Genomic DNA, 16,998 nt, shown 5'->3' with positions numbered 1-16,998 from the left:
CAGGCTAATGTGAAATGAAGTTGTCACTTTTGAGGACACCTTATTCTGTGTATCGATCATGTTGGGATGTTTTTCATTTTTATTTCACTTCAATTGGAAAAGTTAGGTTTTATGACTGGAAATTCCTAATGACGTGTAATAAAAGAAATCTGTGTATCTCACGCTCTACTACAGAAACTGTCGCATAAGCCTGATGGGGGTGGGGGTTGCCTTGCAATATGTGAACTATCCTAAGGTTAAAAATAAAAGGGGATTAATAATGGCTCAGTTGGTTTTTTTCTTTTTTTTTTTGTCTTTTTCCTTGTCCGGCAACGGATCACAACCCTCAGTGTTGCCCCCGTACCGGACCGGGGACCGGCAACGGGATTGCAACCCTCGGTGTTGCTCCTGCGCCTCGCTCAGCCAGTGAGCGGGAACTGGTCCGTATGTGGGATCCGAACCCTCGGGCGGGAGCGCCGCCGCGCTTCCCAAGCGGCGCATTATCCGGTGCGCCACCGGGCCGGCCCTCAGTTGGTTTTTTTGTGTTTTCTGTTTTTTAAATTTGTTTTGTTTTTGTTGTTGTTCAGTTTTTTTTTTTATCTAATTGGTTGACTTATCTTTTAATTTTTTCGTAACAGAAGTGGATCCAGAGTTGGGCTAGCATTCTCTGATTTGTTTTTCAGTAGTGTTGGTTGATTTCCTTTGTTTTGCCCCCGCTCTGATCCAGTCCATCTTGTGACCAGGAGCTATTTGTCCTGAGGCTCCATTTTCTCTAAATTGATTTCCTGTCTCCTAATCTTCCATATTTTGCTTATTTCTTAACTTTACCACCTTTCTCCTGGTATATACTCCACTAAAGTAACTCAGTGAATTCCAAGTTGGGTTTTTAGAAATACATCTTATTACTGTATTATGGCTATTATTTCTTCCGGAAAAAAATCCCGTAAAAAGAATTACATTCTTTAAACTTAGAATTTTCTTTCCTGCTGTTTGGGAATAATCTTGCCACAACTAATATCCTGTTAATTGTTGCACATAGAAATGACTTTTGATAGTCCAAGAGGCTGTCTTTAAAAATTCTTGAATAAGATTGTGGGTCTTACTCTAATCCTTTGAAATCTTTCTAAATTACATCAGGTGTTCATTCAACCAATAATGCATGATGACACTAGAATACAGGGGGCTGGTTCTGTCCTTCACCTCTTTAAGCTTTCTCCTTTGATGTTAACCTATCAGTGAGGTTGTCCCCAAATACCTGATACAAAACAACCTCCTTTACCCTCATTTATATATCTGTACAGACATTCATCACCATCTATGATACTATATGCTTCCTTGTATATTTGTTTTCTGTTTTCTTCCCCTGAATTGGAATGTAAGCTCTATCCCCTAGAATGTAAGCCTAGAACACACCTGCAAAAAGTATTTGCCCAAAGGATTGGATTTCCTAAATTTTCTAAATTTGTCAGACACTTATTGAGCCAGACCCTGTTCTAAGATCTTTACTTTGTTCTAAGATCTTTGCAAATGTTAACTCATCTTGAGTGGGTTGTTTATCCTTTCCTCGCAAATACATTTTTCTCTACTTTTCTACAACTTTTCTTTGGAGTCGTCTTTGTTTTGAGCAGCTGCAATCCTATCTCTTGATATAACGTCTCTTTTTTTCTGTTCTTAGCTTCCTGTTTTGTTCATGTAGCTGTTCTCTCCCATCAGGATTCTGCCTCCCTGAGGTCGTGAGAATATTTCTATTCTCTTGATTTTACCACTCCTGAAATGGGCATGTGCCCACCTTTTGTACACAGTGTACTCTTGAAAATATACAAGGAAATCAAATGTGGGAAGGTGGAGAACTTTATTTACAGGCTATAGCCATTTTTTTCAGCGACTATGTGCCCAACTCTGAGCTGTTTCTTTGGGCTCATGCATGGTCTTGCTGTTCCTGGTGCATTTTTAATAAAAAGACAATGATGTAATGTTTACGTATGGTGTCCCTTGCTGTCCATGGGGGATTGGTTCTGGGACCTCCTGCTGATACCAAAATCGTTTGATGCTCGTGTCCCTGATATAAAATGTAGGATTTGCATATAACTCGTGCACAGTGTCCCCTGTACTTTACATCATCTAGATTACTTTTAATACCTAATACATTGTAACTAGTTATTATACTGTATTATTGAAGGAATAATGACAGGAAAAAAAAGTGTGTACATGGTCAGTACAGATGCAACTGTTTTTTGAATATTTTCAGTCTGTGGTTGGTTGAATCCGTGGATGCACAAACCACAGATATGGAGGGCTGACTGTATATATGTGTGTATGTTACACACACACACAAAGTGTCTAAGTGTTGTAGGGTGTGTTTGATTATTTCCAGAAAGCAGAATCAATATAAATATAGACAAAAAATTTAATATTCTAAATTATTTCTATCTTCAAATTCCGGATTTCTCAGTGTACTCAGAGTGACAGTTGGTAGAAAAAGTTGTTTTCACCTTGGGAAGGACTTGCTGTTGGTGAGTGTGCAGGGGCTTGAACAGGAGATAATTGTGCTGGCTTGGGTGCCCTGTCTTCTTTCCTAGAAGAAAGTTTTGGAGGGGACCTTGGGAGCTTTGAAACAGCAGAGTGAGACCTATGCCCCCAGGTGTGTGCTGGGAGCTAGGAGGTGACACAAGCCCTTCTTCATGCTCCTCAGCTGGCCCGAAGTTGACCGGGCCAGACACATTGTGCTTCTGCCTCACCCTCAATGGGACTTTCTGTGGAAGACCAAGCACCCTGCCCAATCGTAGACCTACCTGGTTCGAGGTCATAGGAATGTGGCAAGTTAGGGAAGCGCAGAGGGTTTCAGCTGCTTAACTTCTGGGATTATCTAGGTTGTCCCAGAGCTACTTCCACTCTTGGCCTAAGTCTCTGTTTCCTTCCTTTCTTCCATGGTGTTTATGACTTAAAACGAAAGGTCATATCGAAGTGTCTCTTCACTCTTGAACGTCCATGTGCCTCTTTCTTTGATGCCTGGTTCTGGGTGTGGCCCCTCCACCCAGCGCTCCTTCCTGGGCCCCAGGTCTCCACCCAGCCTTGCGGGTGCTCACGCGGCAGTGTTGGCCACTTTGCCACGGTGGGGGGGCCCACCGGGGCTGTCTCATCTCCTGGTAGATGTCTGAGCCCAGGAAGTGGATGGGGAGTGTGGCCCTTCCACAGAAGAGATGGGTGGGTCCCTGCCCTGGCCTCCAGTGGTTTCTCAGGACTGGTTTTGACCAACTCTTGGAGTTCATGTGGTAGAAATGGCACTGCTGAAGTTTTACTTTTTTCTCTAGAAAAATAAAACATGTCATTTGTCATGACTTGTGAAAACCATTGGATGGGTACTTTGGCATTTCTTAGCACGTCATTCTCTTTTGCAATAACATACCATTTGTTGCCATGTAGGCAGCTGGTCAATATTTAAAAATAGAATCTTCAATCAAAAAGTTCTGCAAATATTCTTCCAGAAAATTGTTTTGTGTGTATATGTGCATGTGAGTGTTAGCATGTGAAAGGCTGTATATTTTTCATGTTATTTATTTCCTTGCTTTTTTTTAAACTTCAGCATTTACTAAAAGGATGATTGTCATACAAGTAGTATAAAAACTGCCGACTAGTAAACGAGTAAATATGTAGTAGAATTCCATAATCAAATGATTGTACTACACGAGTTTGTCTGTGATGCTGGTCAGACTTTAGTCAACCGATGGAATTGACACAGTTAATCCTGTATCACACTTGGTCTGAGCCAAAAGGCTGAGAAGCAATTGGCTAATCCTGTACCAAATCAGTGATGATAAAAGAGCAAAGTAGACTTTAGAAATACATACTGAAGTCAATAATCAATCCTTTACTGTCAGAGTCACTTTATATACGTGGTGCAACATGTATGTAGCATTCATTGCTTTTTGGAATTTTAAGGAAAATGGGCTGTTGGGCAAACAAAGAAACCAATTTTGTTCTATTTATTTATTTTTTTGGCTGGCCTGTAAGGGAATCTGAACCAATTTGGTTTAAATCTGAGTGGATTTATTTTGACTAAAGATCACACGATGAGAGGGAGTATTGTCCAGGACTTTTTTTTTTTTTTTATTCCTTTTTGTCTTTTTTTACTGACTGGTAACGGGATCGCAACCCTCGGTGTCGCGCCCGTACCGGGGACCGGCAACGGGATCGCAACCCTCGGTGTTGCGCCCGCACCACGCTCAGCCAGTGAGCGGGAACTGGTCTCCACATGGGATCCGAACCCTTGGCGGGAGCGCCGCCGCACTCCCAAGCGGCGCACTCTCCAGTGCGCCACTGGGCCAGCCCAGTCCAGGACATTTTCTAAACATTCCTTTGATGATGTGTTCCAGTCTTTGAACAGATATATGGGTTATTTATGTAATAAATATGAATTTATGTAATACTAAAGATATTTTAATATGTAAATTATGTAATACTTAAGTTGAAGAACTTTATTATGAAGCTTTGACATGATTGTATGAGCCAATATGAAACATTATGTAGGGAAACTAAATTACTTTCTAAAAACTTGGCCAATTTCTTAACTGTTATTGATTTATATCAATGGGAGAAATAGAGAAGTGAACTATACAGTTATAATTTCTGGGATTCCCAAAGGATGGTTAGTATTTAAACGTGTTTTGGGAACATCCAACAGCAATTGCTTTTTTTCAGAAATATATAGATGCCATAAAGAAAATAGTGAAATTCTTTGAGTATATTTTTTATTGCCCAATTCAGGATCTTTTTGCTGAAATTGTACTGAGATTGTATTGTCAATTTGGGAAACTTCTGTGAAAATCATTGACTGCTGATGACTAAACAAATGAATTCCTTTCCCTCCCTCAGGTCTTCACTTACAAGCAGAGCACAATTACCCACCAGAAGGTGACCGCTATGCACCCTAGGAATGAGGAGGGGGTGGACGACATGGCCTCCTTGACTGAGCTCCATGGGGGCTCCATCATGTATAACTTATTCCAGCGATACAAGAGAAACCAAATATATGTAGGTAACACTTGTGATTCCTCTTTAAAAATCCCTCAAGTTTGAGTGAATGTTTATGTTGGTTTTCAAAGAGTATTTCCTGCATTTTGGGAACCTCTGGTTAATCTAAGTAAAAACTATGTTTTCAAGAGTTTTGCCAAATTAGAAACTTGGTTCAATAAATCATGTTCTCCTAGTGTTTATTGCCTAGATTTTATTAGAGGGGATTTACTTTACATTGGAGGGTCTCCTGCACATCGAGGCAATTTGGACTCTTTCTTCTTGTGAGTACACTCTGTTGTATTGTTTGTAAGTGTCCTGTTACATAAAGAAGTCACTGTAGTTGTTTGACTTCCTTATTTAAGGGCTGGTAGAAAATGTTGACTTGCAGACTTGAGCACCTAAGCTTAAGCCTCTCTCTTTGTCTTGTTTTTTTTTTTATTTTTCCCCCTCTTTTTGTGGATTTTCACTTTTTTTCTGGTGTTGGAGCACATCCTGGGGGTTTTTTTGCATTCAAGGGAACCTGTCTTTCTAAGCTGTGAAAGAACCTATGTTTCAGGAATCTAAGCTGATTCCTGTTTGTTATTTTTGAATGAAGTGTCCATTAGAAGCAGTCATATGCATTTTCCTCTCAACGTTTATAAAACATGACTATACCTATATTATAAAGTAATATTTAAAAATCACCTCTATAATAACTTTTTGACATTAAAGTACACATATTACATTATCTGTCAAGACTGATTGACCTGCAGATTTTTCCCTTTTTTTCATCTTCCTGTTTTGTGAGTCTTTATAGTAAACTGGGAACTGCTTATGCATATTTTTCTTGTCAAGTTCAAATTCATACAGTTTTTTTCAAAAAATTAAAATTTAAGTACTTTAAAAATCTTTGATCTTTTGGTAACTTTTGTTCTTTAGGAGTTACATTTCACTTTGCCAGTATGTTTGTGATTTGGATTAGCAACAATATCAGCTTTTTAAATGGGTAGTAGGTGCTAACTTAAAACTGAAGGCATGCTTACTACTCAGGTTCCTCCAATTTGTCTACCCAGACTGGGGAAGAGGAGTAGGTAAAGAGGAGGAATTAGATATTTGTGGGTTTAGTGCTTAATTTTCCTCACATTAAAAAAGAAAAGTATGCTTATCTGCCTTTTTTTTTTTTTTACATTGTGAAATTGTGTTTGCCAAATTAACCTCATGTTTGCTAAATGTTTTCAAACAGCCCTGTTTAGAGAAATTCAATCCTGTGGCCTTCTGTGACTTGCTAAGCTTGCTTACCCTAAGACTTTAGATTAAAATGTTTTCCATATGTTCTGTAGAAAAGATAATGTTTATACATGCTTATGAAAAAGTAGCTATGTATTCTGTTTTGCATGTGTGGGCAGAACAAATATTCCTCTGTTCTCATTTCAAAAATCTCGTTGTAGATGACTATTGAACTACCCTACCATCTTCCCATAGAATACTCACTACACAGGTGTCCATGTTGCCACTGTGTGTGTTTTCACTATTAAATATTCCACACTGTCATGTAGCTATCTGTTTACATAGCCATTTTCTTGCTAGATTTGTCAAAGGACTTATTTAGTCTTCCTTGAGCCAAGGACACTGCCAGGTGCCTGGTAGTTGTGCAATAAATGTTTATAAAATAAATACCATACAAATTACAAATAGCCTATTCTAGCTGATAATAAAGCATGAAACTAGATTTTGAAATTTTTTATTGGTGTATGTCTCTTGTAGGTGAATATTTCTGAACTCATACTCTTCTAAGAAAAGACACAAGTTCATATTGCACATTTTCAATAGTCAAGACAAAATAAGTCAGTTGGAAAACTACCCAAGAGGTTTAAAAGACAGCCTTTTTAAGAGTTTTTTTCTTTTCCTCTCTTCATGATAATGATGTTCAACCTGATAGCTAAATTGCCCAATAAATCCCGTGAATAGGATCTTGGTCTTGTTTCCTGGAATGAAGGTTTTTCCCCCTCCCTTTTGAGGGAAAAACACAGGATTTTTATGCATCTGATTTGCAATTCAGTTCAGTTAATTATGCCCTTCTCTGCTTTCCTTTTGAGACCTGCCTAATTGTATTATCATCCATAAAGCAGCCACCATGCTTTTCTGATTATCACTGAAGCTATTTGCTGGACTCTACTGGCGTCGAGATGAGACCTCTGCCTGTCAGAAAAGCCACAGCTTTCTCACCTGCGAACCCAGCTCTGAGCAATGCCTGTCTGTGTCTTCAAAAGAGAAAAAAAATTACTTGAATTGTACCAGAGGTGCTGTTTTCGTTTTCTATTGCTGGTGTAACAAATTATCATAAATACACCAACTTAAAACAAGTTTACTTTCTTCTAGTTCTATTGGTCAGATGTCTGACAAGGGTCTCACCAGGCTAAAATCAAGGTGTCAGCAGGACTGTGTCCTTTGGTGGAGGCTCTAGGGGAGGATCGTTTCCTGCTCATTCTGGCCGATGGCAGAATTCAGTTCCTTGTGGTTGTAGGACTGTGGTCCTGTTTTCTTGCTGGCTGTCCCCTGAGGGCTGTTCCCAGCCTCTAGAGACCACCCACATTCCCTGGCTCCTGGCCCCCTTCCTCCTTCTTCAAAGCTGGTAACTATGGATTGAGTTCCTCTGGTGGCTTCAAATCTTTCCTCCTCCTCCTTTCTCTCTCTCTCTCTCTCTCTCTCTGACTGTAGCCAAGAAAGGTTGTCAGCTTTGAAGGACACAAGTGATTAGACTGGGCCCACCTGGGTAATCTGCCCATCCTAGGGGTCATGACCTTCATCACATTTGCAAAGACCCAGAGCCTTGTAACACTACCTTGTCACAGGTTCCGGAGTTGAATGTAGATGTCTTTGGGGAGGGGTCATTATTCTGCTCTCCATAGGTGCCCTCCTTTGAGTCATATTGAGAGGGCTCCTGTGGTATTTCCCTGCCCCCATCCCATGTCTGGATCTTTCGTTATTTGTTGACTTCTTTTCCGAGTCTGCAGGTTACACAGGTTGCTGGTGAGTGAACTCATCTCCAGGTAGAGAGGTTTGCTCTCCTCTGCTGAGAAGGATTGTTAGCTTTTTCTCTTTGGGGGCTAGTCTTTTTGTCTGAGGTCTTTACCAAAACCTAGTAAGACATTTTTCCCCCAGCCTGTGACATACGCATTGAAATGGAGAAGAGAATGAAAAAGAGATAAAAGCACTCAGAATAGACAAGTCAGAGTTGAGCACCCCCCCCCCCCCCCGTTAGCTTTTTCTCTTTGGGGGCTAGTCTTTTTGTCTGAGGTCTTTACCAAAACCTAGTAAGACATTTTTCCCCCAGCCTGTGACATACGCATTGAAATGGAGAAGAGAATGAAAAAGAGATAAAAGCACTCAGAATAGACAAGTCAGAGTTGAGCCCCCCCCCCCCCCATTCCCCACTAGCCTCCTTTTGGGCTCTACATAAGTAAATTAATCTTTTTGATCATTCATTTTTTAAATTCAAGTTTTCTAAAAGCTCAGATTATCATGAACACCCTTTCTGGCAGGGTCATTTTAAAATTAAATAAGTGAAAGCTTTAGAAATTTTAATGGTTGCACCTTTCTCTTCATCTTAATTCATCTCTTACCAACAAGTATGTATTTAGAAAGCTCCTGCCTTGAACTAGGCACCGTGTTAAGGGGGATTCACAAGAGGTTTATAAAGTCAGCCCTGGCCTCGAAGCTTGCAATTTAGTGGGGAGACAAACCCAAGGCCAGCTCACAGCAAACAGCCTTAAATAACTGAAAGTCTCGTCGAGTGCCAGGTTGTATGAGGATGACTCAGTCTTGGTTCTGACTCTGTGAAGCCCATGAACCTCACAGCTGGGCCTTTTTACTGTTCCTGTGGGTTTGTTTGCTCAGGCTTGTCCTTGAGGGGACAGGGACCGTGCAAACTTTGATGTCTGGGTCTGTCGGTGGCTCTAGTTTTGCATCTGGTCCTGCTGGGATCCAGTACCCTGCTTAGCGCAGCGCCTCTTTCCATAATTGCCTGTGAAGAGCCCCTGCCTTATGCTCTGAAGCTGCATCCCCTTCCAGAACTCCAGGTTCTTCCTGCCTGACGCTCACCTGGTCAGCCTTTCCCGTCCTCTAGCGTCTTCCCAGATGAGAGCCCTGCTCAGCTCTCCAGCTCCCACCTATGGAGCCCAGGGGTCCACCGGGAACCTTTTAGCCATGGGCTTCCTTAGGGAGGGTCTGATGAAGGTCCTGTCCTTTTTTGTCTCTTCCTGCCACCTGTTAAGACCTGGTAAGGACAAGTACACACACCTGCTGGTTCCTAGTGACTTAGGAGAGGAGGGGCAGGATGTGTGTTTGTGGTATGAAGAGATCACCTATAGGTGCGTCTCAAAGTTCTATGGAGGGGGTGGTGGCAATGACACTGCAAAGGAGGGGTAAGAGTTGCTCAGAAGAAAAGGCAAGTGGGACACCTTACACGGAGATGAAGAGATGAGAGTGACTTTGGTTTGATGGCCTCACTAAATTGGGAGAAGGTCACCTTTGCTTATGGAATTAGGTGTTTGCTGGGGAACGCAGAGAAATTAGGTGGAGTAGGCAGGGTAGGGACAGAAAACCCTTAAAGCATTGTTCTCAGCTAGAATGATTCTGCCTCTGGGGGGAACATTTGGTAACACCTGAAGGTGTTTTGGGTTGTCGTAGCTGGGGGCAGGGACACTGTTGGCATCTAGTGAGTAGAAGCTAGAGAAGCTGCCACACATCCCACAGTGCACGGGAACCCCCCCAGCAAAGACTTATCCAGCCCAAGATTCATAGTGTCAAGAGGAGAAACCCTCCCTTACTGAAAACTGACCTGGAAAGTTTAAGGAGGAGGGTTTAGTGACCACACTGTCTTTAGTGAAGGTTTCTGAAGAGAGAATTTCCCTGAGAAAATTTTTAGAAGAGTTAACTGGAAAGTGATAAGAGATGAGAACAGAACAAGCAGATTAGCTGAGAGAGTGCTGCAGTCGTTCAGTGGTGAAGAGATGAGGGTTTAGACCGAGGTGGAGATGGTAGTGGGGAGAGGACAGGTGATGGGGGAGGAGGTGAGGGAAGATGCCTTAGCCTTCCCGACGCCCACCCTTGTCAAGTCTGATGCCTGTGAAAACGTGGCGCTGACCATCCTAGCATCTCCTTGAGGAAAGTCAGAAGGACAAGTGGCTTTTGGATGCCTGCCTTACTGTATTCTCTGGAGCTGGGTCATCTCAGAGTATGTACCCAGCCTGTAAACACGGTGTTGACAAGAGCAGATGAGTTTTCTGCTGTATTGAAGATAAGCTCTGTGTCCAGCGTGGAGGGACTGCCAAGCTCCGTGGTGTTGGCAGTTTTGTTTTCTGCCAAATGTAACAGGAGCACATCTCTCCATCATAGGGTTAGTCATGCTCTGGGTCAATTGCATGCAGGCGATTCCTCTCCCCGCCTCTGAGGAATGGCCTAAAACCACATCACGGGGAGAGTCGCAGGGGCCTGCTGAGCGCGCCTGCAATTATGGTGTTGAGCATGGCTCCAGAGGAGGCTGTTCGCTGTTCCACCCAGTCCTTTGGTTAGGTTGTTGGTCTTACCAAACAAACAGTGCAGAGATCAGAATCAAAGGAACCCATTTTGTTCCTCTCCCCGCCTCTGAGGAATGGCCTAAAACCACATCACAGGGAGAGTCGCAGGGGCCTGCTGAGCGCGCCTGCAATTATGGTGTTGAGCATGGCTCCAGAGGAGGCTGTTCGCTGTTCCACCCAGCCCTTCAGTTAGGTTGTTGGTCTTACCAAACAAACAGTGCAGAGATCAGAATCAAAGGAACCCATTTTGAGAAGTGTGGCTGCTATGTCTAAAGATAAATGCTTCTGTAAGCACAAAAGATGCTTCACAGCTAATGTATTTTTAGGTGTTTCAAAAATATCCTCCTTTGGTAAGGTGGCACTGCAGCCCAAATCTGTGAATGTGTTTGATGTTCCTGATTTAACTTTGAAGCCCGCTTCTTCAGCAGGCACCAGCTAGAGACCTGTTGATTGCAGCAGGCAGTTGAGCTGCGTTCACCTGCGGGGAGGTCGCGGGCTGCTTGTTATGGTGTTAACACTGGGCATCGTCCTCGAGCCATGGAGTGTACTGTTTGGGGACATGCAAATCAAAGTCTGTGTTTCATTTCCTTGAGCTTTTTCAGAGTCGACTTTTTTGATTCATTTCCATCTCTTTCCAAAGCTAGTGTCAAGTAACAGTGCTCTTCTCCCGGATCTAGGATGGCCTGAGGTCCGGATGGTTAGCACAGCCTTGGCATGTGACTTATACTGGGAACAGCGGAACTCAGTGCGGTTTGTCAGGGGTTTCTTGTTTTTTGGCTTAAAAAAAAAAAAAAAGAAAATGAAATCAAGACTCGTGTTGCCAAAAGATGATTGCAACCATCTGTCTTACTATGTGTATTTTTAAACTTTACCAAACATTTGTGTTCTTAGTGGCCACTTCCACATCAGCACATGAGAGTGGCAATTAGGAACTTTGTTTTTTTGTTTTTTTTTTTCTTTTCTTTTCTTTCTTGCTTCTTTTTTGGTTCAGATTCCTTTCAACAAGGAGGGAACTTTAGTCAGAAGTTCGCTCAAATAAAATAGAAATGCCAGAACTTCTAAATTGAAGAGCTGTACTTCAATTAACAACTTGTTTTTTTTTTCTTTTCTTTTCTTTCTTGCTTCTTTTTTGGTTCAGATTCCTTTCAACAAGGAGGGAACTTTAGTCAGAAGTTCACTCAAATAAAATAGAAATGCCAGAACTTCTAAATTGAAGAGCTGTACTTCAATTAACAACTTGAAGAGTTATCTATTGTGATCTGATTTCTTTTCAGTAAACTTGGATGCTTATTGGTTCTTTTAAAATAGTCTAAAAATGTTTTTCATTGTTTAATTGGACTATGGCAGACAACTTTGTTAAGTAGAAGGTAGTAGATATAGAGCCCTAGAACACAGTTAAAACATGAATTTGTTTGGTGGATTGCTGGTCAGATTATGTGCACCCAATACATCTACATTGACTGAGCCCTGCCTGTGTGCCAGGCTCTGTGTTAGGCTCCAGGGATGCAGAATTATTCCTGTTCACAGTACAGTCAGCTCTCTTTATCCACAGATCCAACCAGCTGCAGGTTGAAAATGTAGTCAGGCCTAGGATAGTTGTGTCTGTACTGAAAATGTATAGTCTTTTTTTCCCTTGTCATTATCCCCTAAATGATACAGTACAGTACCTATTTACATAGCATTTACATTGTATTATGTATCGTTAGTAATCTAGAGATGATTTAAAGTATACGGGAGGATGTAGGTAGTTATATACAAATACTATGCCATTTTATATCAGGGACTTGCATCCATAGATTTTGGTATCCATGGGCGTCCTAGAACCAATCCCCTATTGTAATTGTTTGTTAAAAGATTAAAAAATGAAAGACAATTGATTGGCAAAGACAGACACAAGCAAACCATTGACAATAGTTCAGAGCAGCAATGAGTGTGATAAATGTACTGGGAGCCCAAAGAGTGAGCATCCGAAGGAGAGGTACGGAGAGGGTCAGAAAATGATTCCCAGCAGAGGCTCTAGTTACATTAGTTTTTAAGCACTCTTAAGGGAATTTGGCCAAGAAGGAGGGTGGCTCTCCTGGCAGCAGATCAGCATGTGCAAAGGCATTAAATAGCATGATGCATTTATCCAACTGCAGGATGTTCAAGACGCCAGAACCGAGGTTGCGTGCCACTGGCTGGGTGGTCCAGAGCAGGCGAGAAAGGGCTTGCGTTGACTTGGGAAAGCTGTAGGGGACAACCTGAGACATGAGTTTGGGGAAAACTTCCTCTGACCACGTGGTGATAGATGAGTGCAGGAAGTATTGAGTCTGGGAAGAGAAGTGACCAGTAAACCAGATGGGAACTGATGAGTTACCAACCAGGAGGAGTTAGAGTAAGAGATACCAAGAGGTAGAATCTAAGGGTCTAATTGGATTGGCGGTGGGGGTAGGGGACAAATAGGCTGAATTTCTATAAGATTACTGCATTGCCCATCTAGGTGGACCTTGGTGCCATTTGTAAAGATGTGACTATGTGAGAAGAAACAGGTATTTGGGGGACATTCTTTAGCCTTGTCCACATTCAGTTTGAGTTATTCAAAGGGCATCTAAGGGAAGATGTCCAATGGACCACTGATTATATGAATTTGTAACTTAAAGCTGCAGTTGTGCTCAAAATAAAGATTTAGGAAATAAGTCATTACCATATTTAGCTGAGGTGATTGAGAGAGAAAGAAAGAGGGGAATGGTGTATGGGAAATAAACCTGGATAACGATTCCCACTTCTTAACAATTCTTCCGTTTAAGAAAGTCTGCCACTGACTTTAAATAACCAATTTCCCTAGCACATTTCAAAGTACTTGATCTACATGCAGCTTGTCAGGACCACATGATGAAAAGCAGTTATGGTTTTGTTTTCATTAACAATAACAATGATAAATACCTCTGATATATGTAGCACTTTCGTGTAGTGACATGTGGGGTAATAGAGGATGCTTGTTATTACTGAGCAGAATCTTAGGTCCCCAGGGGTTGAACAATGTACCGTGGAAAGTAGCTTCAGGGCTGAGGACTTAACCAAACCATACTGTCTAGATTAGTTATTCCTCTGTTGGAATTGTGACATCCCAGCAGTAGTATAGATCCCTCCCTGTCCACGAGGCCACTGGGTCACTTTAAGTTTTCTTAGTTATGCTTGATTGCTTGATTTAAATTTTTATATTATTGTGTACATTTTAAGCTGTACAATATGATTTGGGGATATGTATACATAGTGAAATCAAGTTATTCTTGATTTTTTTTTTTTGGTAGGGCATTAGATCCTAGGTGACATACTCTTACATGCCTTTTGAAAACCATGAGTTGGTAGATTTTGGATTGAAGAACTACAGTGAGTTTCTCCCAACATTTCTAAGCAATATATGCTGCAGCTGTTCTCAATTATTAAAGTGGATTTTTTGGTGAGTTATGTGGAACTTTTCTGACTACAAGAAATTTTTATGTGCTTCAAAATAGAATGTACTTTCTATTTCTGAAAAGCCGTTAAAATGACCAAACTATTCTTGTGGAATTTGGAATCCAATATGAGGAAACCGGTACCTGGCCCCACCTCATGTTTGGGAGTCGCATGTGTCTGTAGTCTTAAGCTGCATGGAGTCGCCGTGGCCATTCCTGGAGCAGTAATGATAGCTTTTTATAGAGTGAGAAATGATACAAGCATGCAACAAATGTCTCGTGGCTCTTAGGATTCCTGACTACACCTTGTCTTTGCTTCACTCGACTCTTAACCAGGCTCTTCTTCTTTTCCCCCACTCCCCAACTGCTATTTTTACTTATATTACATATTGAACTTTCCTTATTATTCGGTGAACCTCTTAATCATGCAGCCTACATTTTAGTGACAAAATCATCCATGTGAAGTAAAGAATGAAATGGTATGTTGAAGACAGGGAGGGGAAAAAATAAGATGTCCTTGACTATAATTGTTTTTGCGAGGAACCTCTGAGATTTTAAGCAATTTGTCTTTCTTTGAATAGGCTATTGGGAACTACTACTGTGGTTGCATTTTATTTTACCCCTCTGTTTTAGCGGGTTCAGAAGTGTCGTTTGCCATGTCCATGGTACAAATGATAAAAACTCAGTAGTAAGTAAAGATCTTTTAGCAGACTGATACCCACTCCCGCTTTTGTAACCTGTGATGAGAATACGTAATTCACTAGGACTTGGGTGGTGACCATTGAGGGAGCAGGACCAGGTGGGCAGTGACAGAGGAAGAGGCTTTGTGAAATGCCATCAGAGCAAGGTGAGGCCCTGAACAGGCCAGGGCAGCACAGATAGAGGGAAAGGGGATGGATTGTAGAAGTCATTGAAAGTGGAGCGTAGAGGACATGGAGATTTTGGTCACTGGTGATGAGGCTGGGCAGAGCCTTGCACTCCGGTGAAGGCAGTCACTGTAGATCCACTGTGTGGCACGCTGTCGAAAAACCCGGCTTCTGCCCTTGCTGTCACTCACTGGCTCTGTGACTGTAGGGACAGCACTTAACTGCCCCCTCATCTGTTGATCCTCTGTCAGAAGGGACAGGAGCAGTGACCTCTGCCTGCCCACATTGCAGGGTTTTGCAGGAGCCAGTGAGGGGGCGAGATAATGTGTAAACACAGCTCTTGGCCATAGGATTATGAAATGTCAGTTAAAGTTGTTTTGGAAACATGTGGACTTAATTGTCATTGAAAATCTTGTGACAAGTAAGACATTTCTGAAAGCTCAGAAACCTTTTAAGCGATGACATAGGTCATTAGTTAGATGGTAAAACAGTAAAACTTGTGCATTCCTGTTTTAAGAGCCTTATTTACCCCAGGACTAAATGGAGATACTGTAAGCAAGCCAATTCAATCATTAATGAGGCAAAGTTTTCCATAATCTTAAAAATATAGATTCAAAATCAGGTTCTCTTTCTACCAGCCAGACATACATTTTACATAATCTTTACTTTTTTTTTTTTTTTTAAAGAAGCAATTTCATCCGGATCCGCATATCATCCAGCCACCAAAAAAAAAAAAAAAAAAAGGGATTTCGGATTGTTGAGTTTTGACTCAAATTGGGATTGGTTGTTTAATGTCCTGGTGGTATGTGGGAGTCCATTTGTTGAATTTACTGTCAGCCATGACATAATGTGTTAATTATTTGAACTCTATAATGAGATTATTTCCTCCCCGAAAATCAAAGTGCCTTTTGTTTTCTTCCTTACTAAATGTTACTAGAGCATTTTTATTTCTCAGTTTTTGAGTTAAAATTTGAAGGTGCGTATCTTAAAACTTTTTATTAAGATTAAGGAGCATAATACTTTTTGTTATTTAAACTTAGGTCTGTGCTTGTTTTCAAAATCTCTTTTTCCACTTAGAAAAAGAGATTAATGTATTCTGTCCAGCACAAATTCTCAGTATTATTTAATATTAACATTTTTAATTAAAAAAAATTTTAGGGGCCTAGCCGGTTAGCTCAGTTGGTTAGAGCATGGTGCTGATAACACCAAGGTCCAGAGTTTGATCCCCGTACCGGCCAGCTGCCAAAAAAAAGAATAAAAAATTTAAAAAATTGTTGCAAAATACACATAACATAAAATTTACCATCTTAACTGTTTTTAAGTGCACGGTTCAGTAGCATTAAGTACATTCATATCGTGCAACAATCTCTAGAACTTTTTCATCTTGTAAAACTAACTGTACCCATTAAACAACAGCTTCCCATTCCTTCCTAGCCCTGGCAACTACCATTCTGCTTTCTGTCTCTATGAATTTGACTATTCCAGATACTTCATGTAAGCTGAATCATGTTCATTAGTATTTGCTTTTCGTAACTGGCTTATTTCACTTAGCATAATGTCTTTAGGGTTCATCCATATTGTAGCACGTGTCCAGATTTCCTTCCTGTTTAAGGCTGCATAATTCCGTTGTATGTATAGACCCCATCTGTTCACCTCTCCATTCATCAGTGGACATTTGGGTTGCTTCCACCTTTTGGCTATTGTATATCTAATATTTTTTATGCACTGTGTAGAAGGTTAAAAAAACATTTTTGACTCAGTAGAAATACACAAAAAAGAAAAAGAAAGTGCTTGGAAAACATGACTTTAAGAAAAACCTTGAGAAAAACAGATGTAGGACATGTTATGAATGTATGTATGTTAGTTTCCTCTTTGTTTAGAGTATTAAATATGGTCTAACCTGTAGGTTTAGATGGGTTGTTTTTTTATGCATTTTGTATCTTGGGAGCCCCCAGCACAAATGTTTTAAAATGCATTTTGTATCTTGGCCCCCAGCACAAATGGAAAGGATCACAACAGCAGCACCTATGTTCTTAGAGTCCTGTTGAATATAGCCACATACCATTAACTACCAGATCTTTAACAGCCAGGTGCAGCTATTTATTTTATACTTAAGTGATCTCTCTCTATTCAACAAGGAGAAGGGTC

The 16,998-nt window shown here is 41.1% G+C and overlaps 1 protein-coding gene across 1 annotated transcript in view; it reads left to right on the top strand.

Moving 5' to 3' along the window:
* LOC103595211 (unconventional myosin-X-like) overlaps positions 1–16,998 on the top strand; it is a gene marked incomplete at its 3' end in the record, with an annotated part of 109,972 nt that overhangs the window by 85,158 nt on the left and 7,816 nt on the right. The window contains exon 3 of the mRNA XM_008578545.1: positions 4,852–5,010. Coding sequence (XP_008576767.1) covers positions 4,852–5,010 — 159 coding nt within the window. The remainder of the gene's footprint in view (positions 1–4,851; positions 5,011–16,998) is intronic.

The sequence above is a fragment of the Galeopterus variegatus genome, unplaced genomic scaffold, assembly GCF_000696425.1.
Source record: "Galeopterus variegatus unplaced genomic scaffold, G_variegatus-3.0.2 Scaffold1715, whole genome shotgun sequence".
NCBI classification, from domain to species: Eukaryota; Metazoa; Chordata; class Mammalia; order Dermoptera; family Cynocephalidae; genus Galeopterus; species Galeopterus variegatus.
This window is presented reverse-complemented; position numbering and strand designations above follow the sequence as displayed.